Source organism: Amphiura filiformis, chromosome 12 (assembly GCF_039555335.1).
Source record: "Amphiura filiformis chromosome 12, Afil_fr2py, whole genome shotgun sequence".
NCBI classification, from domain to species: domain Eukaryota; kingdom Metazoa; phylum Echinodermata; class Ophiuroidea; order Amphilepidida; family Amphiuridae; genus Amphiura; species Amphiura filiformis.
The window spans coordinates 15,121,453-15,149,217 of NC_092639.1; the positions used below are offsets into that span (position 1 = coordinate 15,121,453).

Genomic DNA, 27,765 nt, shown 5'->3' on the forward strand with positions numbered 1-27,765 from the left:
TGCATTTGTAGGCCTATTCGGTATGAAATGCATAATTTAGAAGTATATTATAATAGAGTGGCGTTTAGAAGTAGGCCTATATTATAATAAAGTGGCGTTTAGAAGTAGGCCTATATTATAATAGAGTGGCGTTTATTTATACGTTTTATTTGATAAAAGGGATAATGTAAGGCCTATATTGCTGATCGGTTGGTGGTCCAGGACCCGGTGGGGGGGGCACTTAACTCAAATGACCATACGGGTATGCTCCCTCGGAAAGACCCCCTTTTTGGATTTCGCAGCTCCGAAAGACCCCCTATATTTAACCAAAATAGAGCTGCGAAAGACCTTTGATTTGATAATTTCAGCTCTAAAAGGCCCCAAAATTGCTCATTCCTCATATTTCTGTGGTGTTTTTTTCAGGCGATTTTCAACCAAAAATCCAAGAAAGACCCGAGTGATTTTGACTGTTCGCAGCTCCAAAAGGCCCAATTTCACTTGTTCGCAGCCCGGTTCGCAGCTCCAAAAGACCCCTTTTTACCGGTACGCCGTCAGCTCCCACCCAAAAACCCATCACCTCAAAATTTCGGGGGACATACCCATCAACATTTTTTTCATGTGCTCCCCGGGGGTCCAGGAAATGTCTGAAAACCTCTTTATTAAGAGGTGCAACACTAAATCACGATGCATTTTATGTAACAACGAAATTCGGCTAACATAGTCCACAGTGAATATGATATGGGATTGTAGCGACCATATCTCCCGCACACCGACATCGCCCGGTTAATAATTAGGCCTACATGATACAGCAGAGACACTGAAATGAATACCCGGGATCGATACACGTGAATGTGCTATGCACGATTTGATATTCAGACGATAAATCTTTGGATACCGGGATAGAAAAATGAATATTTCCCGTAATTTATTTAGTTTAAAGAAACTAGATTTTGTTCCTTGCACTTGAGGAAAATATTTTTAGCCATTATTTTTTGCACCGCGAAATAGCGAAAAAAAGTCAATGGTAATCGATATGCCGACAAAAGTTTTGGAATCTACAGAAACAGAGCTTTAATTTAAGTATTGCAGGGACGCCAAAAATGGCGCTTGAAGTAAGCCGAATTCACACGTGTTTCTATGGGACGCTGAATTAGTGTTGCGCTCCCTTAACATATTTGATATTAACCGTGGCCTTAAATTACACTATGGACCACAATAGCCTCATCCCAATAGCATAGTTCAATAACCTCAATTAAGCATCCATAGTTCAAAATTTAACTTCAAGTTGCAGAGTATGAGTTTTTGTACCCAAATTTTCAAAGGTCATTTAATGAGTGTACAGATGTATGGGATTAAAGAACTGTGCCCCAGATAGGCCTAGATGAGTATATGTTGTAGGTCAATAGACTCCCTTATCAACACGCGCATTTGTTTACAATTTCTGTAGCTGACATCTGGGACACAAATGAGAGCGTCATATTTCAAAACATTTACACAAGTTCACATAAAAATTATTATGAGAACCCAATAAAAGTTATTTTATCGAGCTGTAAAAGCTTGAATAAATGGATATCATATCAGGGCGCCAGGAAGGAGAGATGTTTCACTTCTAGTTTTGGGCATCCGTTTTTGGGTATCCAATAATTCTGCCAAACTGGGTCCGTAGGCTATCTGCAGCGGGTGTTGCTTTATACTAGTGTCTTCGAGTCTCGAGTCAAATTTTCGAGTCTCGAGTCTAATATATCGAGTTTCGAGTTTTATATTTCGAGTTTCGAGTGTCATATATCTAGTTTTGAGTCTATAAATTCGAGTATCGAGTGTCAAATTTCGAGTTTATAATATCGAGTTTCGAGTCTCTATTTTAGAGTTTCAAGTCTCAAATTTCGAGTTTCGAGTATCGAGTCTCAAATTTCGAGTTTCGAGTAATATAGGCCTACTGTCTATGATTACAATTGATGATCACAATATTATAATCGAGTGTTGCAAATGTAAAATACGAATGACCTAGGAAAAGGCCTCAATAAATAGCTACAGATGTAGGCATGTGGTTGATATAGGAACAATTGGGCTTTTTTTTTTATGTCGCATCATAATTCATAGCCGCATAAAAATATAGCGATTCAACGATACCATACCAGTCCATAGCAATACCATTGCATCGTATTTTATGTCGATATAAAAGATTGAGATTTATATGCTGCATTTTTCTATTTTTCCGATTTCTTTAAAAAATAGTTATATTTATTTGAACATTGATTGAACGTTGGGTATATTCATTTGAATTAAAAATCAAAACAATCCCGAATCTGGATTTATCATGACATGTACTAAAAATTTCACTTTGCTCTGAAAATGGGGTCAGCATCTCCTGCTGCTCATCATCATAATCCCTTCATATAGATATATCTGGTTTTATCATAAACCAAAATCAGAGCCAAGGGCGTTGTCCATCAGATCAGATTAACGAAAACGCAAGCACGCGCTCATCTTGAAGGGAAAGATGTCACACTATAGGACCCACAACATGCTCATCTATCAGAGGCACAGTTCTTACACCCCATTCAACACATTCATTGAATGACCTTTGAAAATTTGGGTACAAAAATTCATACTCTGCAACTTGAGGTCAAATTTTGCACTATGATTATGTAATTGAGGTTATTGGACTATGCCATTGGGATGAGGCTATTGTGGTCCATAGTGTCATATAGGGAAGATGCACGAAGATACAAAGAAGTTCAAATGAAGATTTAGAACGCACTGCTGAATGCCTGAAATGACCTCATAATTCAGCGTTTTACTCCGAAGTATATTTAACTGTTTGACGAAAATAGATGCCTCATCGCGAGTGTTAACATAGTTAAGATGCATCTTTAAAGGTCAAACGTACAATTTATTTTGGAAGGCTATAAGCACTTTCTAGAGTGCAAGAAATAATGCAAATCTGCAGGATATTTTGTTAAATATTATGACATTATTGTTGTGTGTTAATATGGCAGACACTATATGGACCACAATGGCCTCATCCCAGTTGCATAGTTCAATAACCTAAATTAAACAATCATACTGCAAACTTTGACCTCAAGTTGCAGAGTATGAGTTTTCGCACCTATTCAAAGGTCATTCAATAAATGTACAAAATGTATTGGGGTTAAAGAACTGTGCCCTGATAAATGAGCATGTTGTGGATCCTATAGTGAGAAAGTGCTAGATAACGTAAGAGCTTAGTCTGGTACTAGTGCCCTCGTTAATATCTCAATGTTTGCGACTGTGGAATCTATTTTAAAGTTTATAATTTGACGAGATGATGTCGAAGACACACTTATTTCTCCCTGTAGTATTTGAGTTAAATCGCATCTTTAATTCAATGTACATGTATCACGTTCTTACAGCTATAAATGACATCACTCATTCAAAAGATGTGTAGGCCTAAGCTGATGTACAAAACGAGAGATTGTGGTTTTTGTGCGCGTTCAAGGAGCTGTGGCGAATGGCGAGCCTGCCCAAAGTCGTCCCCCCCTTCCGTTTCGACGTGCCAAAATATCTTTGGGCTTGCTTTTGACGTTCCAAATAAATTTTTGGTCCCCCTTTTACATGTTATAGGCCTACATTTTGGGAGAACCCCATTGAAACCGCGAGCAAGACATCGAACGTTTTCATATTGTTTTTCTACACCTAAGATGCCTCAAACATTTGTGCCAAAATCACCTGGCCTCCCTTTTGCTATTCCCAAAAATGAAATGCTTGATCCCTTTTGACCTGACAATGCAGCAGTTTGATGCGTCAGTTGATATCTTGGAGGAGATGCGCAGCATGTTTCTATTTGCTCAACTCATCAACAAATTCAGTCATTTTATTCTTCAGCTTTGAATTGAAAGTGAACTTTGATCAGTAAATTTACAAAGTTATATAAGTCAAAGTGCAAGTTTCTGTATTTTGTACATGTATACTATGTTTGTATGCAGTGCAGTGCACAGGAGGGTGAACTTGAACTTCCCCCATGGCTATGTGTCTTTTCTACCACCTGTTTTTGATATCAGATGAATAGGACTATTATAGCATCGTGGTTATGAAGTTGTATGGGAACTACACATTTGCACCAGCCTATAAGTTCCCTACATTCCTCAATCTTAGAAAATAAGAATATCAAAGGGTACATTATATCTCACGAACCACTGAACCAAAAGCCAGACAAAGACAATGTTACACTGTTAAAGATACTTTGACCCAGTAGGCTACACGCAATTTCCAAACGCAAACACGCAAAATACGGACATTTTTTTAAGGTTTTAAAAATTAAGATATTATATGCACAGGTTTAATTATCGCACGGAGAGGGGTTATAGAATTCTTTACTTGCCCGCTTGAATACCTGACACCTTAACATAATCCATGAACTTCAACTTCAGTGTTTTATCGGTTATTTCAATTTAGAAAACTATTTTGACTGGATAGGGTTTACGAACTTTACGTATAGCCACCGATCCTGCCGTCACATACATCATGTATAGCCTCAGTTTAAAATACAAAATGTACAACTTATGAGTGAATTTACTCATGCACTTGAACTTTAAGTAGGCCAACTTCTGCACTTTATTTTCATGATCGGTAATACGGTATAGTAAGTGCATAGACTACTTCTTCATGGCTCGATTTCAGAATTTTTTGGCCGGATTACATTTCTTACAAAACACTTTCGGATGTTACACTGTAGAAAAAAACCGGTTCTTGGCTGTCCTGTATAATGTAAAACCCTGAAGTTTAAAGTGTTATTGAAAATTGAAAGAACCACAAAATGGTTCTTTCTGCTGGGCTTTCCAGAACCCGTCAGGTCTAAAATAGTTCTTTCTACCCTTTCCAGAACCTTTTTCGGTTCTATGTAGAACTATTTAAGGTTCCACATACAGGACAGCTCAAGAACCATTTTATGTTCTTCTAGAACCGTGTTTTCCAAGAGTGTATAGGCGGCGGACCAGACTGTCTCGAAGGTATATAATATGATGGGACAGGTCTCGCTTGCAAGTGCATGTGTAATGATCGCAAAATGGATTATTTTACGTTACCGCTCACTATAAAAAGTATTTTGGTAACTTTAGGCAACTTGAGTCTTGCATTTGCATATGCATATGGCCATCTTTAGCCTTTAGTCTTCTTGCCTGAAGATAGAAACAATATAAGACACATGACACATCTTCTCAACCAATAACTTAGACATGTTCTTCAACATGAAACACACAATCGTGTCTCCAAAATGACTTTAATTCAAATGATATAGCCTACATGTCTTTAACATTTTAGCAAATGGTGTGACAGAAAAACATGCAAAATGGATCGATGACTTTGCTGGACATGTCATGCATTAAGACATGTCTGTGTCTTCTGTCGTGACTCAATTCATCCACTACGGTATTTGACAGGTAGTTATAGACGGCATTTCACGCTGAAAGACATGCACGAGTGACAATTTAGTACGTTTCAGTTTCACTCTGAAAAGAGTGTAATATATAACTTAAAAGGAATTCACCCTGGAAAGAGAGGGTGTATTAATTCACTCTCAAGTCAAAAGAGTTAATTTTCACTCACTGAGCAATCAAAAAAGTAGGCAATCCATAAACGAGGAGGATTACGATTGGATTTACCCGGTTTTTAATGTGACATATAGCGTGTAACCTTAACAGTCCAAAGAAAGTCGGATCTTATTTATATATCTCCACAATGCAAAATACCTTACCGTACTGTGTAAAGGTTTCATTGAATTGTTGGGCTAACTTATCTGATAAAACGATAAGGTCCCAATAGTTCTTACAAAAAAAGCTATAACGACCCCGAGCCATGTCCTTTTGGTCACTTTATATTTTTAGCTCATACATAATCTACTGAGAAATCTGTAAAAGTATAGAAATTCTAAAATTTCTCAGACATAAATGATGCATATATGCCGCCACATGAACATTGCAAGATTATAAGTTAGTGTATTGCAGTTCTTTTCTCTCACAAGACCCAACAGTGCTCGGAATTACTAAGGTCAGGATGAAAAAAATGGATTCAGAAGAAGACTTTATGATCATGAAGACGGATCACCTTCGTACATACGTAGAACAGGTGAAAGAAATTGGCATAGACAACAAATCATATTTATCCAAAAACAAAATGACTGGTTCGGTTGTCACTATCATGTTTGTAGTGTCTTTTTAGTTTCCTCAAAATCTAGGAGCAAATAATGGTGGTGCATGATAATTATTTGGAACTAGTGAACATTAACCATAATTTGGAAGCCATTCCCGAACGATATAAACTACAAAATATAGGCCTGGGTCATATGTGACCATCCACCACAACTGAGCCCGGATGTCTCCAGTGCCACTATTGAGATATGCTCCATTGAACTTAACAATAAACAATAGGAAACACAGGATTTATTGACTGTTTTATTGATTTTTCACTACTTAAATGTCAAGTACTATAGACATGATAATATATACATCATTTTAAAGCTAATTTCAAGCAGAATATTTTGGTTGAATATCTCAAAAATGATGATTGGCGACTTCAGGGCTCAGTTGTGCTGGATGGTCACATATTATTTTAAATACTTATTTTAAAAATATATATTATCATACTTACAATTGTGGTATAGAATGTACACACAACACCAATGGCTATAACGGAGCCCCACAAATGCAGACCAGTAACTGAAATTATTAGAAAACAATAGCTATTCATTAGAATTAATTAATGATGTACTAGTACTTAAAAGTATGAACTACAGTAACTGATACGAACTTCCTGCTTTTTGTCCCCATAACTTTATCGGTTTGTAAAATGTGGACATATCAAAAATAATATTTAAAATTCAAAATTCAGATATTAAAATAAAATAAAGTAAAATATTGAGGCGTATATTGTACCAAATTACAAAATCATAATAGGGGAGAGACAAATAATTGGAAGGATGTCAAGTTTTGCTCATTTTATTGTATATATTTTGAATCTCATAATGTTGACTTTTCTACCATATTTCAAGTCCACTCTTTAAAATATTTTACTCAACTTGAGTAAAAAGGTCACAACTCAACAAAATGAGTAAAACAATATTCAAATTGCCAACATTGACCTCCTTTTGATAAATGGTACCAAACATTCATGGTATTATTTATTAATATATAAGCTCAATGCTATATGGTGTATTATTTACTCAATTTGAGTATTTTTTACTGAAATTACTCAAGTTGAGTAAAATATTTTTAAGAGTGTCCCTATCACAATCTGATGAATGGAATATTGCGTTAGATAAAATTAGCACACAGAAGTGTTAAAGTGAAGCATCTTCAGGGTCTATATGAGTGAACTTACTCTGACTTACTACAGAGCTACTACAGTATTTTGCTTTGAGCGAAAATCTTTATCTTGGCAGATGTGATGCAAGTGGGGGATGAACCGGGATGAACCAAATATACTTGTCACAGTCATGATGAATAAATGTCACTAACGCCGACACGAACGTTGGTATAATTTGTAATCATCAACATTGCTATTTAAAGCAATCTGTGCATGTCGAATGTCAATATCTTCTACGCAGCAGGGATAAAAATAACCAAAGACACCAATGTAATTCGCTTCTGAGGCTATGATTTTTCCATGCCTCGATGGCAGTTGTTGGTTATTGCCCTATATTCACTTTTCAAACCTTTATATTATTCTGCTGCACATAATAATATATCAATGGGAACTAATGATGAGTATCCATAATAGTACAGGCCTGTATCAAAATGATTGGTACCTGTCAATATCAGTTGATGTTTATTGAACATCCCGTTTGTTTGTTTGTTTTTCAAATGGGATACTCTTCACCAGATTCCAAACAAATTCCTGTTTTCCCAACATTCCGCCTATCGCGGTGGCTTTTTAAATGCATTTCTTGTTTATCCCCACAAAGCATTTTTTAATAAGCTCGATTCCCACCAATCCTATATAAAATATAAGGAAAACGAATACTAGTATCTGATCAGTGTCATAATGCCTTTCTGTTTCCTGAAATCACCTAAAAATAGCAGTGCCCTAAAAATATGAAAACGGTGTCCTCTTACCCAAAGATATCTTACACTTCCCACAATTCATTTCTCCCATGATGGGAGTAGGCCTATCATTTGATGAAATGAGGCGATACATATACTGCAAAGGATTCTGGGAAGGTTAAGATTTCTTCTCTTACCTGCACTAAGCGCAAGGGCTGGTGCGTAAATAACTATCCCCATGTAGATAACCTGTGCATGGAGAAAAAAAATCATTAATCTTATATTTTCGTATAAAATATTATAAACATGATTATAATACTGTTTCCTGAGGTCATCAACAGCACAGTAAAAGGCTTGAGAGGGCTTTCAACTTTTAAAAAACATTTACAAAATAAAATGTCTCCTTATAAATAATTGAAGTGCTCGTAGACATGTAGATCACTCGTTCATCTTCTTTTGAATATGAATCGATGACTTATTGTGGATTTAAAAATTCCACTTATATAATGAAGCCAGAATTTATATGCCCAACATTTGATTGTATTATATATAAGCAAAGTTTGCAAACTTATATATAAAATAAAATAATACACACCAAACAAGTTCATGAGAAAAATAAGATAGGCCCTATTTAAATAAGTTCAATTAATAAACGTATTTCCATTTTTTAAATTATATATTTTTTGCACAAAACATGATAAATAATCCTAAATTATTAATTACAAAAAACAACCATTGTATGCATGGCGAAAAATATCATTGACCTGGTCAGATGGATTATTAACACAAGCATGACAATCAGGGATGCACTTTAGTTATGGTTATGACAGAGCCCTCCTCTCTGGTTAAGGTTAAGTGCCCTCGATTTTTAATTTAAGTGCGGTTGATCATAGATGGGTTGATTAATAACCTTAATGACGCCCATATTGTTATAAGACCAGAAACTCAAACATGATCATGATGATATGAGTATTACCCTACAAGTCACTTAAATCCTCTTGCGGCAGATACACGCTGACATTTTCATATATCCCAATATTCATGAGTGTGTTTCACTATTCCTGTTGCTGTTAATTAATCACGCTCTAGGATAAGATATCAGAGTTTTAATTAAAGGTGACTTCTCTCTAGTTCTAAGATTCGCTGGACCTGTAATGTTCACTAGTCCAAAAATAAGGTTCGTTATCCGAAAATATGGCTCACTAATTTCGAAAATAAGGTTCGTTAGTCCGAAAATATGCTTCGGTAATCCGAAAATAAGGTTCCGGAAATCCGAAAATAAGGTTCGTTAGTCCAAAAATATGGTTCGTTAGTCCAAAAATATGGTTCGTTAGTCCGAAAATATGGTTCGATAGTCCAGAAATATGGTTCGTTAGTCCGAAAATATGGTTCGTTAGTCCCAAAATAAGGTTCATTAGTCCAAAAATATGGTTCGTTAGTCCGAAAATGAGGTTCGATAGTCCGTAAATAAGGTTCGATAGTCCAAAAATATGGTTCGTTAGTCCGAAAATAAGGTTTGAAAGTCCCAAAATAAGGTTCATTTGTCCCAAAGTATGGTTCGTTAGTCCGAAAATGAGGTTCGATAGTCCGTAAATAAGGTTCGATAGTACAAAAATATGGTTCGTTAGTCCGAAAATAAGGTTCGATAGTCCAAAAATAAGGTTCGATAGTCCGAAAATGAGGTTCGTTAGTCCGAAAATAAGGTTCGTTAGTGCAAAAATATGGTTCGCTAGTCCGAAAATAGGGGTCGCTAGTCCGAAAGTAGGGTTCGTTATTCCGAAAATAAGGTTCGGTATAGTTCGAAAAAATGTTAGGGTTATAGGTTTAGGGCGGGGTTTAGGGTTATGTTAGGGTTGAGTTGGTGTACTTCTGGAACAGTGAACTGGACAGAAGGACATAAACCATTTTAAAGAGATTTTACATCAATTTAATGTTACCCAAAAATGAAATGCATCTAAATATGTGACAGATGATTCAACATAATAGAAATACAAAATGGATCGACTTTATTTTTGCACTCTGTATTTCAAAATCATAATATTACAGCTAGCATAATATTGCAGCTAGCTTTCAACAGCCCTGCTCATCATGCTCATACTAATAATAAACATCTCAAAAAAAGTAACTAACCCCCCTTAAATAATGACCATTATTCAAAAACGGGTGATTGTATTACAAATCTGTAAAATGCGTTGGAAGCAGAATTTATTTCTGCACATTTTGACACCTCATTTGCAGCAATTGACTAAATATTGACGTCACAGCGTACATTTAAATCAATGTAACCCAAGATTTGAAAATTGCAGTAAATTGTATTGATTTTGTATTCAGTGTAATGGAAAGAAATCTGTGCAATGATATCTGGGTGTTTTTGTATTGTAAAACATTGTATGTAAGTGCAACTTTCAAATCTGGACCTCACTACATTAAATTGACCGTTGTTTTATTGTTTTCTGGGCTATCGTATCAAATGAGGTGTCAAAATGCGCAAAAAATTAATTTGGCTTCCAACGCATTTTACAGATTTGTAATACAATAGCCCCTTTTTGAATAATGGCCATTATTTAAGGGGGGTTAGTTACTTTTTTTGAGATGTTTACTTGAACTATACGACAACGACTTGACGATATCTCCAAATCTCCTCTAGCTTTAAATGTGAACACAAGAAGCTACACGATGCTTTCTTGGAACCATAAGAACATGATCTTGATAAACGGTTTCGCTTCGTTATTCCGAAGGGTCGTTATTCCGAAGGTTCATTACTCCGAATTAACGATAAGGTTCGTTATTCCGAAGGACCGTTATTCCGAAGGGTCATTACTCCGAATCTACAACAAGGTTCGGTATTCCGAAGGGTCATTATTCCGAAGGGTCGTTATTCCGAAGGGTCATTACTCCGAATTTAAAACAGGGCTCGTTATTCCGAATTTACAACTAGGCTCGTTATTCCGAATTTAAAACCAGGCTCGTTATTCCGAATTTAAAACAAGGCTCGTTATTCCGAAGGGTCATTACTCCGAATTTAAAACAGGGCTCGTTATTCCGAATTTACATCTAGGCTCGTTATTCCGAATTTAAAACCAGGCTCGTTATTCCGAATTTAAAGCAAGGCTCGTTATTCCGAAGGGTCATTACTCCGAATTTAAAACAGGGCTCGTTATTCCGAATTTACAACTAGGCTCGTTATTCCGAATTTAAAATAAGGCTCGTTATTCCGAATTTAAAACTAGGCTCGTTATTCCGAATTTAAAACTAGGCTCGTTATTCCGAAGGGTCATTACTCCGAATTTAAAACCACGCTCGTTATTCCGAATTTAAAACAAGGGTCGTTATTCCGAAGGGTCATTACTCCGAATTTAAAGCAAGGTTCGATATTCCGAATTTAAAATAAGGCTCGTTATTCCGAATTTAAAACAAGGGTCGTTATTCCGAAGGGTCATTACTCCGAATTTAAAACCAGGCTCGTTATTCCGAATTAAAAACCATGCTCGTTATTCCGAATTTAAAACAAGGGTCGTTTTTCCGAAGGGTCATTACTCCGAATTTAAAGCAAGGTTCGATATTCCGAATTGAAAATAAGGCTCGTTATTCCGAATTTAAAACAAGGGTCGTTATTCCGAAGGGTCATTACTCCGAATTTAAAACCAGGCTCGTTATTCCGAATTTAAAACAAGGGTCGTTATTCCGAAGGGTCATTACTCCGAATTTATATTAAGGTTCATTATTCCGAAGGGTCGTTACTCCGAATTTAATATGAGACTCGTTATTCCGAAGGGTCATTACTCCGAATTAAAAAAGTAGGCTCGTTATTCCGAATTTAAAACTAGGTTCGTTATTCCGAATTTAAAACAAGGGTCGTTATTCCGAAGGGTCATTATTCCGAATTTAAAAGAAGGCTCGTTATTCCGAATTTAAAACAAGGGTCGTTATTCCGAAGGGTCATTATTCCGAATTTAAAATTAGGCTCGTTATTCCGAATTTTAAACAAGGGTCGTTATTCGAAGGGTCATTACTCCGAATTTCGGAGTAATGATCTTCGAGATATTGATTCTTCGGAATAACGAACCTGGTTGTAATTTCGATTCAATAGGGTTCGTTATTCCGAAGGGTCATTACTCCGAAATGACAATAATGGGCCTTATAGGTAAAAAAGAAAGAAAGAAAGAAACAAACAAACAAACAAACAAACAAAGAAAGAAAGAAGAGGAATGGAGAGAGAGAGAGAGATAAAAATATAGACAAAAAATGAAAGGATATAAAGAGAGGAATAAAAGAAAGAACGAAGAAAGGGGAGGGCGAGAGAGAGAAGAGAGACAAAGAAAGACAAATAGAAAAAAGACAAAAAGCAGACAAAAAATAAAGAAAGTAATAAAAGAAAGTAATAAAAGAAAGTATTAAAAGAAAGAAGGAAAGAAAGAAAGAAAGAGACAGACAGAAAAAAGAATTAAAGAAAAAAATGACGAAAGTCAGAAAGGCAGGCAGACAGACAAAACATAAAGAAATACAAAATTAAAAAAAATGACGGATAGGGAGAGAGAGAGAGGAAGACAGACAGACATATAAAAAAAGAAAGAAAGACATACAGACACACAGACACAGAAAGAAAGAAAGAAAGAACGAAAGAAAGAAAAAAAGAAAGAATGAGAAGAAAGAAAATAAGTAAGCAAGTAAATAAGAAAGAAAGAAAAAAAAAGAATGGCCAAAACTTGCAAAAAAAAAAGACAGACAAAAATTAAAAAGTAACAAAGAAAGCTCATAAACAGTACCACACAACTTAAGTTATAATGAATCATTCAACACATTTTTTGTCTCATTTGATATGATGACACATTTCAGTGAAGTGCACTTGTGAGCAATGACACCCAATGCCTTTAATTTCTTATACTTATATATAATTGCAAAATCTGGCCTTATTAGGCCTACAGTCAGAAATATTTTTTGTTACATAATAATTAGTTTTCAACAAATTTCTCCAGTTTTTTCAAATTAGATTTGGTGTAATATATACGGTAGGTAATAATCCTGTAAAATTTACCCGAAATGGTGGCCGAATTTTAAAGAAAATCAAGAAAAAATAAAATCTGACAGGCTGGTTTAGAAACTTGCTTCGCTCGCGTGCACAAAGCTCCCGTCTGCGCAAAATCCTGTAAAACTATTCAAAAGGGTTCAGACCATATTTGGTATATGCAGTAAATAAGGGCACGGTTCCCCATGTTTATCAAGAAGCAGTAATAAAACTTGGTTTTGGCTCAATTTTTCACCTCAAACCCCAGAAAAGATATCTTACCTTTCCCAGAATCCTTTTCAACATAACACATCCCCTCATTTCAACAATGACGCACGCTAGCTATTACTTCTTTATACAGATATCCTTTGTTTTTGATAAGAAGAATTCACTGAGCAGAGTGCATTAGTCAACGGCTCGTGAGCTAAATGCAATAACTCTACGGTCAAGTGCGATTATCTTGACTAATGTACTTCTGCCGCGAAGATAACCTCGCTGAAGAGTGATTCGTAAAATATAATGCACTGGACAACAATGGATAATAAACAATGGAGTGATGTACTAGAAGTGTATATATAGTCAAGAAATAAATATATTTGCAAGATCTGGATGTGCAATGAGGACCAGAGCTGAAACCTGTATTCGCCAAGGAGGCAACCAGGTAGAGGGCAGAGCAGCACAGTAAACTCACTTCAGAAGAACCAAAGACAAACCAAACAGCCTTTTAGGGCTACCTTTTACCCTAAAAAGAGAAATGACTTATGTTGTAAATTAAAAGAAAGAAAGCAAGAACAACAAAGTAAGAAAGTAAAAAACATAATTAAACCAAAAGGCATAAATAACCAAGCAAAAATAAGTAATTGCAAATAAAGCAAAAGAAGTCCCATTCGGCATCCATTTTACCCAAAATCCATTGCCCATAAACCCACCGGTAAAGCCCATTCCATAAATAAAGTTATTTTACAAAGTTATCATTGCGGAATGTTTGATATTCATGCATGGTATGTGTACTCCTTTTCAATCTTTGAAGTAGCCAAACCTTCTCCGTGGACAGAGTGAAAAACGGGTAGATTTCTTTAAAAGAGCATATCTTCAAAAGTTGTGAGCCGATTGATATAATTGTTTTAGTTTATTAAAGCTAACGACTCAAGGTTTCTTTACATACCAAATTATTTTTGATCAACTTTTTAGAAATAGTAGAACAATAGGGCGCAACGAGGGGCCTCTTTTTTTTTGGGACACCCTGTATAATAGACATATTATATTAATATTGAATAGCAAAAACTTGTTGCATCGAATATTCGACGTGGACCAAAAAGTGACACTAACAATACCAAATCCTTTTATCTAAAAACATTGAAAATCTCACCGTATTATCAAACTTTTGATAACATTTTCAAACATATTTTCTCATTTTTAAATAGGCCTATATCACATTCTCAAAGATCATAGTTTGCCAATACCATGTTCCTGGTTTTGAGGGAGCGATTGACATATTTTGATACAGTTTTGGGCGCTTTGGCTCGGCTAACTCTAATCAGCCGGAATCAGTGGACCGGAAAATTCAGGGCAACTTTCATTGCATCAAAAATGCGTCATTAAAGGGTAAACCCCCGGGAAAAACATATCAAGTACTGAGTAAAATGAAATCATTTACTAAGATATATTATTACTGACTTTTCCTTGGTCTCACATGAAATTTCTTAACATATCCAAACTGAATGTAGAACGTAGCCTTTAAAGTGTAGGCCTATACCGGGGCCTATACGAGGGATCCAACATGAAAGCTTACATCGGCTTTGCCATTTCAAGCAGCTTTTGATGACATAATGGTAATCTAGCTGAAACTTAACCAGGTATTTTCTTGTTTTGAAAGGTCCAGTAGCTTCTACCCAGCAAACACAGAACGTTTTCGACATCATTCGCAAAAGGTTATAAAAGGTTGTCAGAAAACATTTAAATGTCGGGTTATATAAAGGGTATATTAAGAGTATAAAACGTTTTCATAACCTTAAAAAACATTTTTTGATAATCTACTGCTCCGCAAACAAAAATGTTTGACAGAAAACGTTTAAATGTCGGGTTATATAAAGGGTATAAAAACGTTTTAATAACATTCCAAAAACATTCTTGAAAACTTGATACAAAAAACATTCTAAACAGAATGTTTTTGGGGGTTTGAAAAAATATTTTGAGAAAAATGTTTGCCCAAAATATTTTCAATAACGTTTTAAAAACGTTTTCATGAGCTTTATATAACCCGACATTTAAATGTTATTAAAAGGTTTTGAAAAAACATTTTAAGAACATTTCTGTGTTTGCTGGGTTCAAATATTTTAACATAATGTTATTTAAGTATTGACACAATATTTGGCAAAAATGTTTGCAAAAATAGTTTACAATAACATTTTTTGAAAACATTTAAAAATATTGTTGTAGTGTGTTTTCATACCAAACGTTTTAAAACGTTATCATGACTTTTATATAACCCGACATTTTAATGTTATTAAAACGTTTTTAACTAAACCAAAAGCCAAAATATAACTTATTTAAAACGTTTTTAAAACGTTTTTGTGTTTGCTGCGTAGTGACAGAATTTAAACTTCTGAAGTCCAAAATCAAATATCTACAGTTGGTAAACATCATTAGCAAACATTCCTGACTTGAATATCTAAAAGTTGATATCCATGGTTTAAAAAGGGCACCTGAGTTTGAGAATAATTGTACAAGTGTGCTCTTTTCAAATATGTATTTGGATTTCCCTTACGATAATACATGTGAGAGATATAAAGGCTCGAAATGGTAAAGAGACTTTCGAGATAACCTATACTTAGAATGTCATGTACGTAGAACTATAATAAAAAGGGTTATGCAAGGGCCAGAAAGAACCATTTTAGGCATGAGAAGCCAGGTTCTGTTAAAGCCAGAAGGAACCATTTTGAGTTCTTGCAATTTCCTAGAACCCCTAGTTGTCCTGTATGTAGAACCCCTACAACCTGTTTGTTTCTAAGATTGTGTCATCAGTTGATTAATAGGCCTACTCTGTCTTCGTGTTCATGGATTTCAACCCTAAAAGTTCAGTGAGAGCACTCAACTTTTGAATAGACGGGTATAATGTGCCTGTCAAGAGTTATCTTATAACTGGCACCCATCCTGACGTTGATGGCGTTTTGGGCGTATTTGGCTCGACTAACTCCAATCAGCTGGAATTAGCGGACCGGAAAACTGCCAGCGAGATAGCTAGATCTCACACCACTCTTCGCCATACATACATTCTCCCAGCCACATTTCCCTAACATAATATGAAATGAAAAAAAAAAGGAAATTTAGTTCGGCAGAGGCGCCATCCAGTTTTCCGGTCCGCTAATTCCGGCTGATTGGAATTAGCCGAATAATAAGAAAAGACCCCTTTTTTAAAGTCAATATGCTAGATGAGACCCTCCTTCTTTTTTACCCAATTTTATCATAAAAATGCCATGAAGTAATTAATGAAGAAACTTAAAATCAAACTATTGGCATCTATATTTCTATTGCAAATTTGCAAAAAATTAAAACTTTTGAAATTTGTTCCATATTTATTGAAATTTCTCTACCCGATAACTCCCTTTTTCAAGTCTTATACCCAATAAACCCATTTTGTCAAAAATTTACACGCAATTACCCTTTTTTCATTTTTATAATACCCAATAAACCCTTTTAATCACCATTTATTACCGACAGGCCCCTACTACCCAACGCCTGTCGGCACTATACCCCAACCATCCCCCCCCCCCCCCGAGTTCAGTAGGGCATACATGTTTAGAAAATGAACGCTTTTCCAGGTTTTTGGCCACATAGGGGCCAAAAATTACTTTATGGCCAATTTTGTCAATAACGAAGCATTTTAGACAGTGCAAACAAATCCTTCTTTGACTTGCTTTTGCATGACGAGCAATTTGAGACAATTTGCGTTGAAATCGGAGCATTTTTAATTTTTGGAACGGTAAGTCGCAGGTAGGTCAAACTATACTTTTTCTGAATCCTTGCAATGAGAGGAATAATTTGTTAACCAGATTTGAGCAACTTTGAAATTTGACCACTGTGTTGACCTTTAACCTTGAATATGGCCGGAGTGCCGGGACATATTTTTGTTAACATCTTGAATGTGTTATAGGGGAATTAAAAGCGAAAACAAACATTTAAATAGGAATCTATTCTTTATGCAAATCACACATTATTGCTTTAAATGTGTTTATCGTTAGGCCATAGACCTAGGGGCTATAGTTAGCCCTTAAGTGTTTTTGAGTATTTACGTGACTGTTTAATTTACTGTTTAATTTGGTTAATTTACAACCAGGTTCGTTATTCCGAAGGGTCAATACTCCGAAGGGTCATTACTCCAAAATTCGGAGTAATGACCCTTCGGAATAACGACCCTTGTTTTAAATTCGGAATAACGAGCATGGTTTTAAATTCGGAATAACGAGCCTGGTTTTAAATTCGGAGTAATGACCCTTCGGAATAACGAGCCTTGTTTTAAATTCGGAATAACGAGCATGGTTTTAAATTCGGAATAACGAGCCTGGTTTTAAATTCGGAGTAATGACCCTTCGGAATAACGACCCTTGTTTTAAATTCGGAATAACGAGCCTTATTTTAAATTCGGAATATCGAACCTTGCTTTAAATTCGAGTAATGACCCTTCGGAATAACGACCCTTGTTTTAAATTCGGAATAACGAGCGTGGTTTTAAATTCGGAATATCGAACCTTGCTTTAAATTCGGAGTAATGACCCTTCGGAATAACGACCCTTGTTTTAAATTCGGAATAACGAGCCTTATTTTAAATTCGGAATATCGAACCTTGCTTTAAATTCGGAGTAATAACCCTTCGGAATAACGACCCTTGTTTTAAATTCGGAATAACGAGCGTGGTTTTAAATTCGGAGTAATGACCCTTTGGAATAACGAGCCTAGTTTTAAATTCGGAATAACGAGCCTTATTTTAAATTCGGAATAACGACCCTTGTTTTAAATTCGGAATAACGAGCCTTATTTTAAATTCGGAATATCGAACCTTGCTTTAAATTCGGAGTAATAACCCTTCGGAATAACGACCCTTGTTTTAAATTCGGAATAACGAGCGTGGTTTTAAATTCGGAGTAATGACCCTTCGGAATAACGAGCCTAGTTTTAAATTCGGAATAACGAGCCTTATTTTAAATTCGGAATAATGAGCCTACTTGTAAATTCGGAATAACGAGCCCTGTTTTAAATTCGGAGTAATGACCCTTCGGAATAACGAGCCTTGTTTTAAATTCGGAATAACGAGCCTTGTTTTAAATTCGGAATAACGAGCCTAGTTGTAAATTCGGAATAACGAGCCCTGTTTTAAATTCGGAGTAATGACCCTTCGGAATAACGACCCTTCGGAATAACGACCCTTCGAATAATGACCCTTCGGAGTAATGACCCTTCGGAATAGTGAACCTTCGGAGTAATGACCCTTCGGAATAATGAGCCTTGTTGTAAATTCGGAGTAATGACCCTTCGGAATAACGGTCCTTCGGAATAACGACATGACCCCTGATAAACATTGTAAATGACATGAACCCTAGTGCTATTGCCGAACAGCACAGGTGAATATCCTAGTTAGACGCTTTGGTTTCATATCAACGGGGAGAAACCTTTTAATGTTCTCAGTAGGGTCAACTACCTTTCTAAATATGATCGTATCGATATGTGTGTCGATTCTAAGGCAGGGATTTTCGGGTAATTTTGTACCCGGGTACTCGACGCATTTTTCGGGCGGGTAATCGGGTACCCGAAATTGAAAGGTTATATAGGATAGGTTTAGGTTAAGTTATTTATAGGTTATTTATTTTTTCGAGTTTGGAGTGTCCCTGGACCTAAAGCTAAATGCTATAGGCTCATTCATGGTTATCATCATTACCAGATTACCATGGATACTGGAAGAAACAGAAGGTAACTATATAAAACGTCAAGGTCATTTTTATTTAATTATTTTGATCTCTGATGAGGATTTTTTTTTTTGCATCTCGAGGTACCAGCAACAAACTTACCATCTGTAAAAAGAACGTCAGCATTCCAGCAATACGTATGACTTTGTTGAATCTGCGTTCCAGATACTGTGGACAACAAAAATGGATGAGGAAAAAATGATTACTAAAATATTAGCAAGACAAATGAGTATAAAATAATAAGACTGCGCTATATTGTCCGTTACTTGCAATGCACGTCCTTATAACATGTATAATAATACTTTATTGTAATATTTTTGTAATTAATTTTTCTCTATTTAAAGTCCCATTCAGTGATCCCAGGCCATGCATTTTAAACTGGGTACACCAATAGGGTGGAGCAGTACTTTTGAGCGAGGTTTTTGTGCTAATTCTTAGTATTTTTAGGTCAAGGATGTCACCTACCTAGACAAATTACCTATCAATTTAAAGCTTTTGATGAGACCTTTGTATTGATACCACAACAATTTATGTAGTATATTCCATTTTAAAGTTATTTTGATTTTAGTGAAAACATGACAGGGTGGAGCCAAGGATTGATATGGAGGATTGATATGTAAATTTAACTAAAAATTTCAACAAAATGGGTGTAAATTGATATATTTGCTTCTTTTAATTGGTTTTATGTTGTAAAGACTTAAGAACAATCATTTAGAAACTAAAAAAGGTAACTCTGTCTTTAAATTTAGTGAATTTCTAGTGCAAATCACTTGATTACAGAAAATGCCTTGAATTGTACTGTTTGTGTGTAAATCCCTATTCGGAATGCCTCAAATGTGTGTTTCAAATATGTTCGCACACAGCGAAACCTGTAGCAGGTATCACAATAAAAGTATACATTTTTTTAAAGCTCTTGAGCCAAGGAACTCGAATATGATGTTCTTTTCAGCATAGGGTATAATATGTAAAAATTATATCTCACTGAAGATCGAACATTTTTTATGGAAAATGTTGCTATTCAAAGTCCACTACCTCCCTAACCAATCTTCCTACTGGAAAACTAATATCATTTTTGGATTCCCTGTTTAATTTCCTGTCAGAAAATGTATACTTTTCTTGTACTTATGGGTTTAGTTAAAACTAACAATTATATTTGTATCAAAAAGCGTGCATTTTCAAAGAGGAAAAAAATTGAACATTTTCAGCACCGAAAAATCTACCAACTCAAAACACATGGCCCCCAACGAAAGTATAAAAAAAATTAACATTGTGTATAAATCCCGCAAAGAGAAGGATTGATATTTTTGAAATGAAAAATTTGGGCAAAAAAACAACAACAAAAAAACAAGGAAATAGCATTATTGACAAAGTTGAAGCCCATACATATGTATAGGCCTAGCTAATTTATATACTGTCAGCATATATAAATTATAGATTCACGTAAAAGGTCTTATTTTGTCTTTCATACACGGCTTTCGGCTGTACTACTAGTAGTACTACATTTTGTCTATTAGCAGCCTATTTTAGCACACCTATGACAATGACAAAGGTAACAAAATCTGAATTGTGATAATTTTTACGATCGTCCGGATGAGCAAATCACTGAATGGGCTTTAACAAGCAGATATCTGGATTCATTCTGTTGTTGATGTTGTACTAGTTAAAAAGTTCGTTTTTAAACAAAGCACGACAATTGGAAGGTACAAAGCACATCTAGGCCTATACAGAGAATGAAAATGACGACTATCAATGACTATTATAGGGTCATGGCTTTATTTTGAAGTTGCATATTTTTAAATGCAATAATTTAGCTCTGTGGCTGTTTATGACATGACTTTTTTGTGGGACCACCTCTCTCGGGAAGACGGGGTGTCAGGGGAGGGCAGGAGGGGCAGGGTGGTGGGGCCCGGGTGGGGAACGGGTGTGATGTAAGTTATGTCTCTCTGTTGTTCTTGTAATATACACCAGTGAAAAGGGCATGTCTATCTAATTATCTGGGATAGATCGCGACGTTTCACCGACACGGTACGCTGCACAAAGGTAACCCGGGAATTGGTAAAACGACATTGTGCTGAAAGTTGAACAGTGTTGAGACCCAACAAACACAAAACGTTTTATAGTTTACACTGACAGCAAAGGTTTCAAATGCCGGGTTATATAGTCTAACATAGCTTAATGTTTTTTAAATGCATAACAACATTTCACAACTTAACAATTGACGTCATTTTAAAAATGTTGTTGTAATTTTTTTTAATAAAAAACATTTTGAAAACGTTTTTATGACCTTCATATAAACCGACAATTAATTAAGTTAATAAAAGTTTTGACCAAACCAAAAACACTTTTATAACGTAGGTTTAAAAAAAATACAATTGTCAGATTGTGTTTGCTCTATTCAACAATAACTATTTTCCGTGTGCAGGTGTATACCGGTATACTTTTCAATGGTGATATAACTCTGGAGCAGATTATGCAGAAAAGTGCAGAATTGTCCACATCTCCTTTTGTCCACATTAAATACAGATTATATTTTGATCCTAATTCATCATATTCATCGCCTTAAATCCCTCTTTTTCCTATATATTTCTTCAAACAAATAAACAAATGAATTACCATAAACTATTTCCTCTTACACTTTATCAAAGGGTAGATGCATGAATAACAATGTTGAAGTATCTACTCCATTGAGGAAAGTCTCTGATCCTGTCTCAGAAAAATGGTGCAACCAAAAATTTCAAGTACTCTTAGTGTTGTCGTTGATGAAAGATGTCAATCGAATTTTCGAACACTTTATTGTGTAAATAGCTTCCTTTTGTTGTTCTATTGCATTTTTCAGACCCCTTTTTGGGTGCCATGGTTTTGAAAATCAACAGTAAATCTATTCTTGTGCCCACAAACATGTTAAAAGTAAATGCATTTGAATACTGTTTGCTGTTATCATGTAGGCATGCATATCATGCTAAATAAACTATGCCGACAGTGATGGCGGAAGCACCTGACGTATATCTCAACGATATATTATTACACATAAAATTCTGGAAAGATGGGTTTCTTTAATAGCATGATAAAAACAATTATACTTAGCCTATTTATGGATTCAAGTATTTTAAGTTGCATAATTATTGGTAACAGGCTATAGAATTGAGTGTCAATATTAAGGGCATCAGAATTGAATTACTTCCACCAAAACAGGCAACATAAACCAATTGTACCAATTTTGTATTGAGTTTGGGAAATCAGCTGATCTGGAACCAAGGAAACAATAATGCATTGACACTCAAACGCTTCGGGTGGTTTGGTTTACCCAGGGTGACAGAGGACTACTATTGTACTTTTGACAAAACTTGTTTCACGGTACTGCATCAGGTGTTCACAAGTCAATTTAGTGATCTGAAACTGGTGGAACACGAGGTCGAAAATCAAACTGGTAAATTTAATTAACCAGGGCTATGTCTCATATTCTGATTTAACCATCAATGATTCATCTAAAGAAACGTTTATTTCCCGGGAAGCAAGCTAAATTTCCCACAATTTAAAGAATGTTTTTATATACAAAAACAGATACAATTTCCCTCCAAATACCAGAATTTCCCTCAAAACACCAACGTTTCCTGCTGGGAAGGAGCTTCCCAAATGTCCCACTTTTTTGAGCCATGTTTATCATCAACCAAAATCATAAGCAGAAGTCAGAGCACAAAAAATAACAGTAATAACAACATCAACAATACGATCATAATCAGTATGATCATCATCATCATCATGAATCATTCATCATCATCATCATTATTATTATCATCATCATCGTCAACATCCTCGAAATCAACATCATCAACGTCGCACGGTCATCATCTGCTAATGTGTTATTCGACATCATCAACATCAGAATAAACAACATTAAAATAATCATCAATAAGGCCAAAAAAAAAAAGGTTTGTCTCAAAGCTCGCGCGCGCATTTGTAAAATCACCCGATTTGACAAAAAAAGAAATGCGGAAATTTTGTTTATTTCAAGAATTTTTTTTTTATAGTTTTTTCCAGAAAAATTGGGCGAAAATCGGACTTTTTTTCTCAAAATAGGCCTACCATAAAAAAAAGTTGGGAATAAAAAAAAAAAAAAAAAAAAAAAAAAAAAAAAAAAATCGCGCTTCGCATTTGTTTTCAAACCACTCGTGAGCTTTGAGACAAACCTTTTTTTTGTTGGCCTAATCATCAGACAAATATCTCACCCTCACCTCATTTGCACTTGTCAAACCTATTCTGAACAATACTGGCATAAAAGATCTTGAAACAGCCAACCCAGTCAGGATGTAAGCAATACCATAAAACACAAAACTAATCCCGTAGATGTAGTTTTCGGCAGGTGTTCCTAAAAATGTTATTGCCGAAATGAAACTGGCGACTAAACTCATTGCAACAGGGAAAGGACCCATACTCCTATCCGCCATTAGGAATTCACGGGTTGTTTTCTGACGGCCTCCTGTGAGAGCAAAGAAAACTCCAATTCCAGCTGATACTGACAACATCGCGGCAAACACGCCATAATCAGCAGAAGAAAATCTGGCTTTGGTTGGACTTGTCATCTTCAGCAGGTATTCCAGAGCAAAATTGATCTGCAAGCTGCTTTCTTTCCAGTTCTACAAGAGGAAATATGTTTCTTTGTACAAAATGGTAGTATGTTCCCTTATTGCAGCAATTTCTTGGAGTGACACTCGAACATGATAATGTACATCTTTGTTCTGGTTGGATTTGGATCTCACGTTTCAAAAAGTAAGAAAAGTTATATAGTCTTGAACATGATCTAGATTGCGCCATAAGGCCTAATGAGTATGCCAAGATTGAAGATAGGTAGTTCAGCAAGTTCATGTTAAAGATAAGGAGGTGGTGAGAAGTTTGGCTTTTAAGCAAAGATAATTGAAGGTTTGTGTCATGTTTGCAATCAGGATCTACTTGAAATACCGTAAAACCTCGTCTACAAGCATATAGAATGCTCACGATGAAAGCTAAATTAATCCAGGCGCCATCCAGCGACAAATATATATCATTATTGAGTTTAAGCCCCGGTTTAAGCAAATAAATTACCTACACAGGCATAAATATACAAACAAATACTATTGTAAGATCAATCTATTGTTTTGGCATATTTACGGCTGGTTCGTATTTAAGTAAGCTTTCATCAAAAATACTATATATTATGCTTGTAGACGAGGTTTTACAGTATGCACACTGATCGATGCTTTCGCGAAGATGCACTAAAGATGGAACAAGCGCAAGCTTTTAATAATGGAATGTCATACAACAATTACGTACGGTCATTAAACAATGCATATGTCACTTTAGTTTGAAGGTCAACATAAAAATGACATTGAACTACATAAACCAGTTTATTTTTAGTTCAGAGGGCTTAACCTATATATATATATTAAATAGTGCAGTAAATGATCGTGAAATTGGGTTGAGGCTCATGAGTGAGTGATGAAGTCAAATGATGATAAATATTAACTGGCAGAACAAATGATATTGAACCATATTAATGTTAAATGAAGAATGATTGAATCTCGATTCGGTCTCCTTTGATATAGCCTTAAATTAAAAGAATACAAGTTTAACGTCATCATGGTCATTTGCCCTTACCATGCATTTAGAACTCAGGCAAACCCCCTTTTTTGGGCAGATTTTCCCACACTCTCTCGGAACTTCTCACTGAAAGACCCCCCCCCCCTTTTTCGGTGTCTGGGCTCTCATCGAAAGACCCCTAGTTTCGAACTGCTGTCCATACATCCCCATCACTTCCAAAGTCGAGTGCCCCCGGCCCATGGTAGATCGTATAATTTGTAAGTCGATGAACACCTTCATTAAATGATTAAAGTTTACCCTGGGTTTCAAGGTGTATGTTATTTCAAGGGCATCGGTTCCCAGCTTCGGTTACCTTGCCTTTGACATTAATTAGCTTGCTGAGATAACAAGATGGGTCGAGAGAGAAAGATAACGCTGAAGAAACTTGAAGAATCTCCCTCAATCGGGCTTGGTGCCACTACACACGTATATCGCATGACTATTCTGGTTTATAGGTAGGAGTCCAGAAATCAGCACCCCAAACATTGCAGATTCCACGAACTACTCGTGTCCAATTATTACTCACTAGGATCCACAACATGTTCATCTATCAGGGAAACAGTTTTTAAAACTCAATACAATTGTACATTCATTGAATGACCTTAGACAATTTGGGTACAAAAACTCATACTCTCTAACTTGAGGTAAAATTTTGCACTTTTCTTGTTTATTTGAGGTTATTGAACTATGCCATTGGGATGAGGCCATTGTGGTCCATAGTGAATGTTGCAGCCATGTCACACGTATCCATGCAAGGGCAAGGATGACATTTAATGCACACAATCAATTAACATGTACCTGTATGGCGTGGGCCCCATACACATTAAATATACCAACTGACGCTGTTTTTCATAATAGTGCAATGCGCACCGTAAGTTGTATGGGTGATGTGCAATAATTATCTGTATTATTTTGAAAAATTTCAAAATGACCTGCCAAAAATACTTGCCCCCCCCCCCCTCGGCCTGCCAAAATAGGGGGTCTTTGGGTGGCAGAGCATGTGATCGTAAAGAAATATGGGGTCTTTGGGTGACAGCGACGCTGAAAAAGGGGGTTTTAACAGCCCTACATACGCGTCACCTCCAAAGTGGGAGTGCCCGACCCCGGGGATGTTCTAGGAAGGGTAAGGTATCTCTTCTCTGACACCACTGTGTTTGATTCCTATACTCACCTCATTTGCACTTGTTAAATCCAACCTGAAGAACACGGGCATATAAGATCTTGACACAGCTAACCCTACAAAGAGATACGCAATCGCATACAACCAATATCCCACCCCATAAATATAGTTTTCGGCAGGAGTTCCCAAAAATGTGATTGCCGAAATGAAACTCGCCACTAAACTCATAGCAACGGGAGCCGGGTGCATGCTTCTGTCTGCCATTAGAAATTCCTGAGTAGTCTTCTGACGGCCCCTGTAACAGCGAAAAACACGCCGATTCCTGCTGAAATGGTCAACATGCAGGCAAAGACCGCATAATCTGGTCCGCTGAATCTTGCGTCCACAGGTGCTGACGACATGATTATTGAGGTACAGAAGTACTATCTTCCAATATAATCCAATAGTAAATAGGCCAAAAATCTTCAGATCTTTGATACAATTAAAAGTTACACTTTACACAGCTACCAAATTGCATCAATAATGCAAAATTTTCGATTAAAGCAAATATATACGGTTATGCTCCGACGGGTGTTCCGACCTGAACAAAATACGCATACACCACACCAATGCAGCATGCAGAAGTTCATCACAATATTTCTGGGTCAGCTCAAAGTTTTCCTCATCCGAATATGCATGCCTGAGCTGAAGTTGAGTTGTTGCATCTGATAAAGTAAACGTTGAATTATTCAGAATTTCACCATATCGATCCTTTTTTCACCCAAGAAGTTCCAGCTTTGGTACAAAACACCAACTATAAACATGGAAAGTAACATGCATAAAGATTGCTATTCCAAAGGAATAAACATACTGACTAAACGTACAAACTGAAACTACAATGTAATTTCCCGGGGTTCATAAATACACGTACACCAATGGTAGACCAATGAGATGCAAGCGTCATACTGTGACTAGAGGGTAACATTAATGTATTGTATTGCCCTTTTGACATTGACCGAGATAATCAGCTGCAAAGAAGAGATGCCCTTGAACATGTTGAAAGAATACCAAATTGTACCACTCACGTTCAAATTTGTAAATTGATAAAAATGGGAAAGTAATAAAAATACTTGTCAAATCATGTTAATCATTAACATGCACGCTGTACTTTACTCTCCCTTCACACACTACTCGCGCCTCATTACCATGATTACCACGTTACACATGTTACACTTCACAATCAGAGACAACTTAAACTGGGGATGAGGCTGTCAATCGGGTCACCAACCTTTTAATATGATATCACGAAAATCGTCCTCAGGGACGCCGGTTGTATGATGCCGATAGATGGTAGAGCACTGGACTCACAATCCAGAGGTCGCCGGTTCGAATCCAGTTTCCGAGGCCAAATCCGCTTTGCTCTCTTTCTTAATCAGTAAGCCCACAAATAATTAACAATAAGAACTAAAGCCTACTACCATCGTATGCCTAAAGTGTGGCTTCGTACTCACCTCATTTGCACTTGTAACTTGTAATCTGAAGAACAGAGGCATGAAAAATCTATATGTAGCGAAACCTGTTAACAAATATGCAAACCCATACAACCAGAACCCTACTCCATATATGTAGTTTTCTGCTGGAGTTCCAAGAAAAGTTATGGCCGAAATGAAACTCGCCACTAAACTCATGGCTACCGGAAAAGGCCGCATCGATCTATCTGCCATAAGAAACTCTCTGGTTGTTTTCTGACGCCCACCTGTCAGAGCAAAGAAGACTCCTATTCCTGCTGATATGCTGAGCATAAAGGCAAAAACGGCATAATCGGCACCTGTGAAAGTTGCGTTGCCATTGCTAGTATCTGCCATTGTGATGCATGGATTGGTTTCCGATGGACTCTCAGAAGAAGCCGTGACACACTCTACATGTAGGCCTACGTCTATAGGTACCACTCTTCCAGTGGGACAAAAGCGCCCTGTAATTCCTCTCTTCTTGGACAAACAATATTACATATATGCTCATAGTTAAAAAGACCAGCTTGCTTCGTGCGGTAAGCATCATCGTCAAAATCACATTAAACCTGTTTTTACTACGTCA

The 27,765-nt window shown here is 36.2% G+C and overlaps 1 protein-coding gene across 5 annotated transcripts in view; it reads right to left on the reverse strand.

The window, feature by feature from the left end:
- The window catches only part of LOC140165842 (sodium-coupled monocarboxylate transporter 1-like), a 69,183-nt gene that overhangs the window by 34,988 nt on the left and 6,430 nt on the right, over positions 1 to 27,765 (reverse strand). For 2 of the 5 annotated variants that reach the window (XM_072189167.1, XM_072189169.1), the window contains exons 1-4: positions 27,183 to 27,551; positions 19,062 to 19,127; positions 8,192 to 8,243; positions 6,604 to 6,671 (exon numbers count right to left, since the gene is read on the reverse strand). In XM_072189167.1, coding sequence (XP_072045268.1) covers positions 6,604 to 6,671; positions 8,192 to 8,243; positions 19,062 to 19,127; positions 27,183 to 27,536 — 540 coding nt within the window. In that variant the 5' untranslated portion in view covers positions 27,537 to 27,551. Of the gene's footprint in view, positions 1 to 6,603; positions 6,672 to 8,191; positions 8,244 to 19,061; positions 19,128 to 23,191; positions 23,681 to 25,743; positions 26,561 to 27,182; positions 27,552 to 27,765 lie in introns of those variants that run through there. The other 3 variants (XM_072189170.1, XM_072189168.1, XM_072189171.1) reach the window with 3 other exon arrangements.